The 12,929-nt window shown below is 40.9% G+C and overlaps 2 protein-coding genes across 9 annotated transcripts in view; one reads left to right on the forward strand and one right to left on the reverse strand.

The window, feature by feature from the left end:
- The window catches only part of EXOC1L (exocyst complex component 1 like), a gene marked incomplete at its 5' end in the record, with an annotated part of 113,497 nt that overhangs the window by 2,582 nt on the left and 97,986 nt on the right, over positions 1-12,929 (forward strand). For 4 of the 8 annotated variants that reach the window (XR_014171519.1, XR_014171520.1, XR_014171521.1 and 1 more), the window contains one exon: positions 11,746-11,944. The exons of 2 other annotated variants lie outside the window; for them this stretch is intronic. The remainder of the gene's footprint in view (positions 1-11,745; positions 11,945-12,929) is intronic. 2 more of the 8 variants (XR_014171522.1, XR_014171523.1) reach the window with 1 other exon arrangement.
- Positions 4,128-11,843, reverse strand: PDCL2 (phosducin like 2). Its single transcript, XM_081924609.1, has 6 exons — positions 11,720-11,843; positions 8,277-8,397; positions 7,501-7,591; positions 6,741-6,875; positions 5,471-5,679; positions 4,128-4,412 (listed from the first exon to the last, which is right to left on the reverse strand). The coding sequence occupies exons 1-6, from the start codon at positions 11,723-11,725 to the stop codon at positions 4,291-4,293; spliced, it is 684 nt and encodes a 227-aa protein (XP_081780735.1). The 5' UTR covers positions 11,726-11,843; the 3' UTR covers positions 4,128-4,290.

Raw genomic sequence — 12,929 nt, forward strand, 5'->3', positions numbered from 1 at the left:
ATGATGATTGAAATGCTGTTCCTTTGACTCTACACACAACAGATGGCACTGCTCTAGAAGTTTGTTTTTTAATTGAATTCTTCTTCCCTTTATGTGAAAGATCAGCAGAGAAATAAAGCACAGTTGACATACCTTGTTCAAGCATTAGGTCTTGTAAATATATCACTGGTAACAATTTAGCCCTTGTAGAATGTGTTAATACTACTGCACACATGACTTGAGGTAATTAATGCCCAGTGTATGCCATTTATCTTATCTATATAAGTTTTGTAACTGAGGTTGCCAAGCAACTTACTAGGTGAGCCTTAAAACAGTTTTAGTTTCACATAGAATTGGTTGGCTATGTAAGCTGTATAAACAAACGCCAAGAAAGAGTATGCCCTTTTGTAGAAAAGCTTTGCCGTTAAAGGTTTACAAAAAGTAGTGTAAAGACCAACATATACATAACTACTGTAGCTTTTTGATTAAACCAGAAGGTTTAATTAAACCAGAAGGGATGGGAAGAAATAGGCCCTATTGAATTAAATAGGACTTACTTTTGGATAGGCATGTACAACATTGTTTTGCTATTCTCATTATTGTATAGAGTAGCACAAATACATTGAATTAAATAAGCTGGTGGTATGCTCCAAGATGTTTAGCAGAAGAAGTTGCCATTTATTAATATTATTATATTTATTATCTGCCCTTCACCAGCAGGTCCCAGGGCAGGTTACAACCATTTTAAATTCAATATTAAAAATTCTGAAAACGAGCTACAGTCTCAAGAATAGAGTAGTTCCTGATAACACAGATCTCAGGTGTCAAAGGCCAGGGTAAAGCAGTGTGCTATCATATGCTTAATGCTGTGGGAGGGAATCCCACAACTTAGGGGCTGCCACAGAGAATGCCATCTCCCAAGTCATCATGCAGTCACCTTGAACTCCCAAGGGCAGCAGAACTATCTAGCCCTACAGCTTTTCACACCTGAGAGGGTCTGTAGGGAATGAGGCTGGCTTTAGCTCTTGTGGAAATGAGTATTTTCTTCATGCAATATTACTTTGCCAAGAAGATGCAGGGTTTTGGACAAATAGAGTGGGACAGGGCCCCTCTAACAGAGTTCCTGTAGGTGCAAATTGCTAGTCTGCAATGTAAACATTCAGTTAAATTTGTCTCTTAGTGCCCTTGCCTGGATGTCTTACCACTCAATGGACCACCCAGTCATCGAATCTTTTTGTTTCATGTGTCATTCTTCATTTAGGCTTGCTTCAATCACATCTTGCCATAGTGTGTAGAGCTTCATTCACAGCAGAACATGCCACATTAAGAAATGAAACAGAAGGATGCTCATGAAATCCACTTCCTCTTTAAAAAGAAAGATGGGTGGCACATTTACATGGAGTTCATTGAGCTATAATCCATCCCAGAAACTGATCTGGGCCATGCCTGCCTGTTTTTCCAAAGCAAGGCACACTGCAGCACCAATGCTCCTCAAACTATTCATTCATTTAAAAATTATCTTGTAGTAATCTTTATTGTCATATTCCTTTCAGAATACTTGTCAGGTGCTGTTGCGGTTGCTTGAGAGTAAGCAGGCAGGACTCCGACCTGTGTTTTACAGGCTTTATTTGGGTGCGGACTATTTACAGTGAAGAGCCCCAGGGCTCATGTCTGGCTCAATCACTAGCAGAATCCAGGAGTGGTCTTTTTTTGTACCTCCCCCAACATAAAAGTTTTGTTACCCCCAACCGTTTCCACCCCTCCCTGCGCCCCAGACTACTGCTTCCCCCCTCCCTGGCTTGCTCAGGAGTGGCGATAAGGCTCTCACTAGCATCCTCTGTTCCTTGCACCTCTTCTCCACTGGACGTGGGGCTTTCCTCCTCTCTGGAAGAGGAACTGCTTTGCAAGATTTTCGGAGGCTCCCTGCCCTTCTATTTCTCGCCTCTGAGCCAATGGCAGTTCTCTGACAATACTCATACCTGTGTTTGTAGTGAATGAGGCAGATTGCTTTCCCCAAGTGGTTTGCAAGTAAAAGGGGGAAGAGTAAGGGTAACAGCAGATGAATAAGTGCAAATGTAGGCCTATATACTTAGGTAATGGTTCAGTATGAAGTGCCTACCTGTGACTATGAGTAACAGCTATTAAGATTCTTCTCAGCTCTTTCTGCAGTCCTCACACACCTCCAATATTTTTTTAGTCGTCACTGCTTCATTCTTAAAATGAGGTTACTGCTGAATAAAAGCTTGAAACTGTGCTCAGTTATCTGCAGTTTTTGTGAGTGTGCAACTCACAAATGACTTCGCCTTTTATTTCATTCATCACCCACACTATGAAACCATTCTATTTAAAGGTTAATTATGTGCTGTAGCAAACTACTTGACTGAAGCTGATGTAGGCAAATTCTCTTCCTTGAGAATGTACGGCAGCGATATATTTTAATGCATAAGTAAGTAGATGTGTAGATGTTCATTAAACAAGAAATTATTATTGTTTTTAATATTTTCAGATTTTGAGATGGTGTTTACCTGCTCTGGGGAGATCAGTAGGAATCAGTAAGCTGCTGCTAAGGAATGCAAAGCTCACAACTGTTGTGCAGAGAAGGTGCCCCACAATCTCTCTTTGCCAAATGATCCCTATTAAACACACACACCACGAAGTGTACTGCTTCATCATTCTCCTGCATGTGTTTTGTCTAGCTAGGAATGAATAGGGTATACACAAACCTCTAAGGTGCTAACAGAACATTGCATGTACAACACAGGCTTTCAGAATTTGGGGTTAATTACTGATCTCTGGACCAGCTAATATTTTTTATTAATATTTTTAATAATCCAGTTCTCAGAAGAAATAACTATGAGTTTGAACAATTATATCTGCTGTGGGTGTGGGTGTGAAACTCACTTTACCCTTCTTACGTATTAACAAATTTCAAAAATTAACAAAGAAGAAAGGCACTATAAATACTCGGCCAATCTTTTTTTCAATACCTTGAGACTATTTTCTCAGACAGTATGTTCTGTTGCTTCTTAAGCTTGATTTAATCTGAATGAGTCTCGCAGCCCTGCATGTATTAACAAGATATGACTTAGAATGTAAGCCAGCAGGCAGGCCTCTGCTGTTTCTATTTCTTTGTACAATGCCCAGCACTAAAAATACTGGCTGATATCCAGCTACCTATAAGAGTGGATTTCAATGGGTCAACTCTAACCAAACTGTGTGTCTGCACAATACTTTCCCACATGGTTTTGGGTGCTCACTATGGCATGGCCAAGGATACAGGCAGTGATCTTTTGAAGCTATTTCCCTCTGTTGAGTCCAGTTCTGCTTTTTACAAACCCATAAACAATAATTCCCAACACTAGTGACCTGGTGCTCCTACATATGTTCTGTACATGTTTTCAGGGTTGGGACTTTCCAGACCCATAGTAGAGGTTCTGAGTTCTAGCTTCTCATATTCTCTCATTTTCTGGCTTGACCCACAAGCTAAAGAATGATTTGATTAGGAGCCAGCATCTCAGAGAGTAAAAGCACATTTTTGCTGGATAAGGAGGTTGGAAGAACCATAGTATCCAAGTTTATTTCATGAAGTTTTCTTGTACCAATATTAGACAATTTTATAATTAGAAACCAAATTCTGTTTTCAGATGGATATCAGAGCTTTTAAAGGCCAGTATCTGATTTTTACAATACTTTTACCTTGATTCATTTGTCCTATGTTTGTGAGTGAGACCTACAAATCTCTCACTGGAAAGATGACTTATGAACAAATGAGTGACGGCTGCAATGTTGAACACACTTTTTTAGGAAGTAAGCCAAAAGGGCATAGCTGTCAACTTACAGATTTGAAAATAAGGGACCAGCAGCCTCGAAAATAAGGGATCAGCAGCCAAAATAAGGGATTTTCCGGGCACAGGTATGTTCAACTTCTGAGCCCCTCTGAGCCAAAGGCAGAAAGCCCAGCCAGCAGCCAAACAAAGCCTCATCAATAAGGGACAGCAGCGGGACATGGTGCTGGGATAAGGGACTGTCCCGCCAAATAAGGGACGCTTGACAGCTATGCCCCTTGGCAGATAGTTGGGCTAATGTCTGAGTACACACAGAGCTCTGGACTGGAGCAGAAAATACATTCTAAGTGTGAATACAGCAAGTGGGTTGCATTTGTGCCGTTTTTATTTACTTATTCTTATTCCTAAGCAGTGTTGATTTAAGCAGTAATCCAGCCAAACGTAAACATGGAAATGCCAGGTGCTTCTTCAAGTGTTCTTCTGCTCAAGCGGTGTTTGTGTCTTTACATGTCCTGTTAATGTTTGTCTAATCATCATTTATGGAGGCATTTCTAAGTGAAGATGTCATCATATCCACAACTTCCTTCTTGGGGTTTTCTTCCAAATCGGTTTTTAGAGCACCAACCTCTGCCAGTTTCCACTCAAGTTCTGAAATAACAAAGACTGTTGAGACAAACCGAAGTAGCAATATATTTAGCAGTAAATCATTTATACCCCAGTATTATGATCCAGTATGTTTGGGCCAATGGGGCACTGCCCCACCAACCTCAGTCTGCACCTGCTTGCCTTTTTATTTACATCCAATCCAGGGGCTGGTACATGAAATTTTTACTTTCATGATACAACTCATGTACATAGTATTCACAGACAGAACTCATTGGTTAGCTAAAATATAGTGGGAGGGAGTTATTATTTTACACTGGATAGCACAACACTATTAGAGTAATTTAAAAACCAGCCTTGTAAATAAGTATACAGAAATTACGAGCCCTGAATTGCCTACACATACCTTAAAGTTACCTTCACTAAATAAATAGCAAGGCAGCCCATTCTAGTCCTTTTCTAACAAGCTATTTAATACATGTCTTTAAGTAAACAATTATTGCCTTTAGTTGCAAACTTACGCCAAAGCTTTTCAGTAAAGTTACAGTATTCAGTGAATACTTGATTATTCTTGGTTATTCCACATTGAAGCATTTCACACTCCACATGTTCTTTTATGAACTGCCGCAACATTTTACTGTAAAATTTATATTACAATACATTAAGCAATTCAGTGGCAGCGTTGGGGCGATCTCTCAGCTATTATGCCCATCACTGGGAGACAGAACAGCCAAAATAGTCTCTAGTGGCCATTGGCTCAGCAGCTGTAATCCAAAGAGTTGTCATTGGTGTTTAGTTGTTTTCATAGATCTTAAGGAGGACCAGGGCAGTCAGATCAGGAGGTCTAGATAAACAGGAAAAGAAGAGGATTTGGAAATAGAGATTGAAACAAGCAATGGTACAGAACAATTTGAGAGAAGGGTTAAGGCTGGAAAGGAAGAGCTTGAGAGAGGTAAAACTTGGATAAAGAATGGGTGGAAAGGAGTCATTAATATGGCTAAGAACTGCAAAGATAAAGAAGGCTGCATTTCACATAAATGTACAATAACCAGCCAAATCTTTGTCTACTGGCCTCTAGTTTGCTGAAGTGTTTTGAGCATTACCTTCTACTGTAAGATTTGTTCCTCCACATTCTCCGATTCCAATGAACTTGCCCTTTATCTCTCCATTTTCATACACAAATAATGTAGGTAAGCAACTGTCGTGGTAATTTTCAATACAGCTGTTTGCAATGGCTTTCACAAACTTGGTTTCTGGAAACTTTGTGGCCAGCAGACTGAGGTGTCGATTAATTAACACACACAACGGAATGCTTTAAAAATCCAAAAGAGCAAATGTGTTTGATGGTTAAGCTCTGGCACAAATAAGAAAATGCTAGATTAAAAAAAAAAAACATACACCAAACCGCTATCAACCATTCCACCAAATTCACACTCACATTTTCACATCAGAAGGGGAGTGTGCTACTTTGGGTTCAACTGTATGGCTGAGTTTCACTCCAGTTGTTTCCCTGCTCAGTTCAGCATATTGCACCCAATATTTCTGAGCCCTTTACTGAGTGCATTTCTAAGCCCATTGCACTAGCCCATTAGCAAGAGACTGATACCCATGACATGTTCCCATAGCTATCATCCTATGCATATAAAGCTATGCTGCATTTTCTTGCCCCAGAACAAATGCCAATACGCCATTTGTATTCACGCTTATTCTAGGATGCATCCCCTATGTAGAGGTTCCTAGCACCCCACAATAGCTACACATATATATATCCCAGACTGCAGCCCTACAAAATTCACAAATAGTCTATTGCTGAGGATGGTAATCTGTGACCCATGTGCTGGCTGTGGCTTATTGAGGTTGTCCCAAACATCTGGGAGGCAGCAGAGTGGGAAAGTTTGGACAATATGGTTCTACCTCCTTTCATGTGTATAGCCCAGGCCTGAGTTCTTCAACCTTAGATCCCCGTAAATTGATGGATTACAACTCACATCATCTCTGACCAGTAGTGAAGCTGCTTGAGGATGGTGAGAGTTGTAGTCCAAGATCATCTAGAGACCCAAGCCTGAGGAACATTGGCTTAGGCCATGTGTGAACTAGCCCACAGTCCTACTCTTACCTATCAAGGGAACCCCCATTTGCTAGTATGACAGGACATTGCAACTGCTGATAGCATATGAACATAGAGAGTTTTCATTGATGTTCCTAAACTGCAGATCTAGAAGAAATCTGGTACAGATATTTGCCTCAAGAAAACCAGTCAGAAATTATTAAGAACGGGTGCCTATTCAAGCCATAACCCAGAGTTACCTTTATATGTATATAGTTTCATTCTGCCAAATTTTAAAGCACCCTTTTTGAAATTCTCACTATTACCTTGATCTGTACAAATGGATGACAACCCAGACACCTTTTTGTGCATTTGTAACTTCTTTCACATACTGTTCTCCAGAAATTTCTCTCAGTTCTCCAAATCTGTGTCCTTTTTGCAGTTCTTCTAAACGTCGTTTCCTAATTTAACAAAAGTCATGTGAAGTAATAACTTTTCATATGATTATTAATAGACACTGGAGAGAAAGTTTGACAGTGGGTGGGAGGGCTATGATCACTCCTGTTCCTTACAGGTTTGGAAAAAGGAGCATTGTTAGATGTGGGGAATGGTTTATTCAAATACACATGCAGCCTGTCAACATAAGTGTGGACAAGGTTACGAAATAGGAATAACAAGAGAGCAGAAAAATAATTTGAGCAATATGCCAACTTTGAGTAGTGAATACAGCATGCAGGAACTTTGGATATGGTAATCACTAGGTGGCACTACTGGCTCATGAAAAAGAAATTCTATCAATGTTAGAAATAAAATTTATTTATCCTGTAGTAAATGGATTTCAGATAGTTAAAGCAACAAAGACACTTGTGATATCTTAAAGACTAAGAAATTTATTGTAGCAGAAGCTTTCGTGGATTACTGTCCCTCTAGGAAACTAAATAAGTTAAATTATGCAGTAGTGTTTTAGAAAGGGGATGGGGGGGTTATATGGATAAGAAGCATGTCCTTTTTCTATACTTAATCTCCAGTTTAGAATATTCTTACTCAGTATTGGCTTTGAGAGTGGTTACTAGTAGCTTGGCATACCTATACATTTCAACTGCTTTTCTGTCTTCCTCGTCAAATTCATCTTCAGCTTCTTTGAGTTGTTTCAGGTTCATTTTTTCATATGGCTTCACTAAAAGAAGAATTGGGGGGGGGGAATGAACATGCATATTTCTGGGATTACATTTCTGGGATTAAACAAATTTTGAATCTGTTTCCAAAAGGAGTATCTGACAGAGGAACCTGAATGGGAAACTTCCATGCTTACAATATTCTAGTTTATGGCTATTGTGCAATGAGCTTTCAATAGAGGCAATTTCCAGATATATGCTAATGATGCCTGTTTATAAATACATTCAGAAAAAGTGTATCTGCCTATTCTTCTGCACCACAGCTGATTTAAAATGCAGGTTCAGGATCATATAGATGAAGGAGCAAATTTATTTTCCTTCCAGTGGATAGGACACAAAGCAGCGAGTTTGAATTGTAATAAAGGCTGTTTGTTTAAAACTCACTGCTTGTAGAAAGTTGGACAATCAGGAAACGTCTAGGTTAGAATAGAATATTTCCCACTGCATATTAGCTTTCCATTACTTGAACAATGTCTTGGTAAACAATAGATCTGCTATCTGTCCTCTCAAGTATCACAATCCCAGGAAGGCTGAACTATATGCCTTTTCTTAATGTGTAGATCAACTTTTATATTTTGCAAGGCAAGGACAACTTTACTTCTCTATTGTACTATGCTGCCTGGTACAGTGCTGAAATGATGGGTTTTAATTTTAATAATTGGCAATACTTTTCACAACTACACTTGCCTTCTGCTTCTTTCTGTAAACGTAAAACCATTTCTTCAACTTCATCCTTAACCTCTTCTTTTGGAGGCAGTATACCAAAATCTCTTAGTATGTCATTCCATTCTGTATCTTCGTTTGGATCCTTTTGCAAAAGGAATGCAAAATATCACCAATATACAGTAATCTGGCTTGAATCTAAAGAAGTACTATCAGAATTCTGCCCCTTCTTCATCACAGCCACCTTGAAGGATGGGCTAAGGAACAGCTTAGGTTGATACTCCAGCAGCAAATGGAGCAGCAGAAACAGCAATTTAAGAGTCCGGAAGAGGAGACAAAAGCTATGTACCAGGAACACCCAGGAGCAAATGGGGCAGCTAAAAAGCTCCTTCAAAGAGAAAAGGGAGACTCCATGCGAGGAGCCGAGGGCCCTGCCTGATCAGCCACTACAAGGGGTTAAGATTGACCCTGAAGACCAGCTGCAGTATACTCTGACTGCAGGGGAGGCTGAAGAGATCCACGGACAGAATGATTAGCTGAAAAAAATGGACTGTAAAGAGTTGCAGTCAGTACCAGAAGGAGAGGTTGATTGTCCAGGAGCCTGCCAGTGGGGAAGACACAGAAAGCTGAAGCCCCCAAAATTGGAGGGAGTCAGGCCAGAGAAGGAGGAAACTACAGGCTGGAGGTGAGGAGTGGATGATGATAGGGGTCCCCCCCCCCCACTTCATATTCCATCTGTGAAAGAAAAATTGCATGAGGAGAAGTTGCAGGCATGTGTGTATGTATATGAGGTCACCCATGGTCTTGTGAGTTTTGAGGACCAGGATAGTTCCCTGCCTCTGTTTGGGTGCATGATATACTCAGGAGATTGTGAGAATGAACAGAGAGGTGGGGTTTTTTTGCTGCCAACCTTGGGTGGTTTGGGGTTTTTTTTGTTGTTGTTTTTTGCTGCCAAACTTGGATGGATTAGGTCAGCTAGTCCTGAAGAGGATGCCCCCATATAAAGGCTTGGGGCAGAAATTTGATTTGTAGTAGGGGGAAAGGGGATGAGATGGGCTGGGCTGGGCCAAGGACTCATTCCAGGGTAGCAAGTGGGGAAAATATACCCTCTCGAAGAGGTCTGACTCCAAACAGGTTTGACTGGCACCAGTGCTTATTGTCACAGTGTTGTGAGTTTGGGGAGTTAATCCGTATGACCACGTGATCACAGAAATCCTAGAGTTCGAAGGGACCATGAGGGTCATGCACTCCAACCCCCTGCAATGCAGGAATCTTTTGCCTAATGTGGGGCTTGAACTCACGACCCTGAGATTAAGAGTCTCGAGTGCCTTCTAATCCCTGGGGTTCTGGTTCCAGCAAGAGCCAGTGTGGTGTAGTGGTTAAGAGCAGTGGACTTGTAATCTGGTGAACCGGGTTCATGTCTCTGCTCCTCCACGTGCAGCTGCTGGGTGACCTTGCCCCACTCAAGTGTTTGTTGTGGGGGAGGAAGGGAAAGGAGAATGTTAGCCGCTTTGAGACTCCTTCCGGTAGTGATAAAGCGGGATATCAAATCCAAACTCTTCTTCTTCTAATGGAAAAGTTTCTTTGTGAGTTAAAGACCCTTAGTATAACAAAAGAAATTCTGTGCCAGAGGGCAAATGGGTGGGGCCCCTCTCTCACCTGGCTGGTAGTTAGTAGACAAAAGCTAGGGCCAGCGTTGTGTGAGAGAGCTGGAAGCAGGGTGTAGGCAGAAGTCAGAGTGTGAGAGCTCTGCCTGACTTTATGCTTGACTCCAAGGCTGTGACTATGGGAGAAACAAGACCCTTTTGGAGTGTTAATGCTGTGAGCCCCTCCATCTTCGACTCAGGTTGTATATATGTGTAACTAAACCACATATCCTAAAGACACCACAGTCCCTTCTTCCCTCATTCCAAAGAAACCCAACCCCAAGTAAGTGTCTGGGACCCATCAGGTGGGAGACTTGGAATTCAGTTGTCTGCTTCCTTATTCCTGAATAGACCACTGCATTCCTAGGTCTGAGGAATAGAAGACCAGGGCCTTAAAGTTTATTTTCCATAGTTTCACAAAAAACGACTTTGGATACTAGCTGTAATCCACAAACCTCTCATTTTGTAGTACTCTCACTTTCAGTCAAGTTATCCCTTTGGAGAAATATTATTTGCGTAGCAAGAGATTGGAAAGTGTTACTATTAGCAGGAGTGCTTTATGCAGTGTGTCTCACACTTATTCGGAATCCCTGGCAGATTATTCCTCTAGTTGGGTTTCAAAATATGTTGTTGAGACAGAAGATAAATTAAATCAGAGGCAGAGGCAATAGCCTGTCTTTTGTCTCTTCTAATAAGGATTTATGAATCTTCTCCTGAATGCTGAAATTGGATTACTTTGAGATGAGATATGCTTTCCTATTACTCAAGCTGAGACAGGCATTAAAGATGAAATACTTACATCCCAAAGGATTTAGAAACTATCACAGAATCTTCAATTAAACATGTAGTACATGTAAAGTATGTGGAAGAGCAACTAGGTGACACAATGGCAGTGTTATAAAATGAAATAGGGTGGACTGGATAATTTTAAATACAACAAAAGGTTGCATGTGGAGAGCTCCTGTTCCAGTCAGTGAACCATATCCTCTTCCAGGATACTCCATTCCATCTCCGTTTTTCTACCCCCACCTATAGCAATCAGTATTCTGTGTCCTGCTTGTAGAGCTGGGCAGGAATGGGTTAAATGGCTATAATTCTATAATTTGGCAGAGCTGAAAATGCAGCTAGGTTCTGGAAAGCCAATGCTTAGGACCAAGGTGGAACATTCTGGGGCTTTGATTAGTTGGGTGAAATACATATTATGAAAAGCTATAGGAAGAAGATAAACCAAACTACAGTGGAACATTGGTTCTCAAATGCCTTGGTACATGAACATTTCAGCTCCCAAACACCGAAAACCCAGAAGTCGATGTTCTGGTTTTCAAATGTTTTTCAGAAGCCAAATGTCCAATGCAGCTGTCGACTATTGTTTCTGGGGCACCTGCGCCAATTGGAAGCCTTGGTTTTCGAACATTTCAGAAGTCAAACGGACTTCCGTAATAGATTACATTTGAGAACGAAGGTACCACTGTATATTTGACTCCAAGAAACACCTAATACCTTAAGAGAGAGCCTGGAAAATCTAGGACATAAGGTCAGTTGTTAAGACCTAAATCTGAAAAATCCATACGATATTGAATCCTGTATCAATTTGATAGCCCCAATCTAGCTGATGTTAATTGTGAGAACATCCCATTGAAACCAGTGGCATTAATCCCCTTCAACGGGAATTTGCTGGAGTGGGGCTCATATACGTTTGCTCTCCTAAGATTAAAGCATACATGGGAGGTATGCAACACCTTTTTAAACCCGCGCCCCTTATTTGTATTAAAGGGATGCACAAAAGCTGAAACACCATTTAAATATTTAAATCTTTCTGACCTGCATGTTGTCTTGCTTGTGCGCAGCAAAAGTGATCCCTTGCCACCTGGCCCCGGAGTGCCAGTGAAATATGAGGCCAGGCCTGCGCCTAGTTGGCAAGCCGGGTAGATAGAATGACCAGGCAACTGCTTCAGAACACAATGTATTGTGGAGAACGTGTGGGAGGAGCCAGCTATGAGATGCCAACTGCCATTGTGAGAGCTCCATCTTCTTTTGTAGCGGTGAGTCTCAGTGATAAGTTTACACGAAAGAGGTGGTAGGTAGGACATCCTTAAATTTATCAGTGCACTCTCAACTATTTATTCCCCATCCATTGCTCAAGTTCAGGTTAATGACATAAGACGGTCATGGGACACAATTGTTTGGCGCTACAAAACAAGGCTGCCTGCTCTTTTGCCTTTGCTTTTTACAACAGCCATCAACATTTTGGCCAATAAATCAGTCAACCCTGGCACTGTAGGTTTAACATTAGAAAGAAGAGAAAAAGGAGGTAGGTAGGTGTAGATTACACACACACACAATGTAAAAATGTGTAATTGTTAAAGGTGCGTTCATTCTGCAAACTGGTATCGCCAGCTTTTTTTATATACATGGTGGGCACAATCTGAAGCAAAGATTCTGCTTGATTTTTAATGAGATAATCCAGCCATGCTTAGAAGGCTTGTCAGCTGGCAAAACTATTTCCCAATGCCCTGATGTATGGTGGTATATTGTGGTTACTTGGTGGTAGGAGAGATACACAGAACACATGAACAAAGGCACGTATTTTAACTTTATGTATTCAACAGCTATGTCATAGCACTAATCATAGCCCCCAAGCCTAACCCTCAGGTGACTCCTAACACAAATTAAGCTCTGCACAATGACAAAGGGCTTACTTAATATATCTTTAAGGGGCCACACGGCTCTTGTTTTTGCTACAGTAAACTAAATCCCTCTGGAAATAATAGATCCAGTTAGCTGAATAACTGGCTATTGTTAGATGTGCTTTCTAAATGTGATTCTAATTCATAGCACCCGTTCTCCTCTTTGAAAGTTTTACCCACTGCTAAATTTCATTGACTATAGTTCCACTGCTCTGTTGCTCCACTAGTATACAAGAAGGGCCCATTTGATTTCATGTTAGATATTAGCATGCTGGTTTATATAACAAAAGCACTTAACCATAATTGCAAACCATAAGACCCAAACCTTGAAAGTATGACATTAA

This window comes from Podarcis melisellensis, assembly GCF_964234715.1.
Source record: "Podarcis melisellensis genome assembly, chromosome: 9".
NCBI lineage: Eukaryota > Metazoa > Chordata > Lepidosauria > Squamata > Lacertidae > Podarcis > Podarcis melisellensis.

Bases quoted from the DNA above. Each gene is read 5' to 3' on its own strand.
- PDCL2 (XM_081924609.1), bottom strand. The intron at 7,592-8,276 runs GCAAGTGTAGTT...TTCTTCTTTTAG, and splicing joins TTTACAGAAAGAAGCAGAAG to TGAAGCCATATGAAAAAATG. The intron at 5,680-6,740 runs GTAATAGTGAGA...GGATTTTTAAAG, and splicing joins ATCCATTTGTACAGATCAAG to CATTCCGTTGTGTGTGTTAA.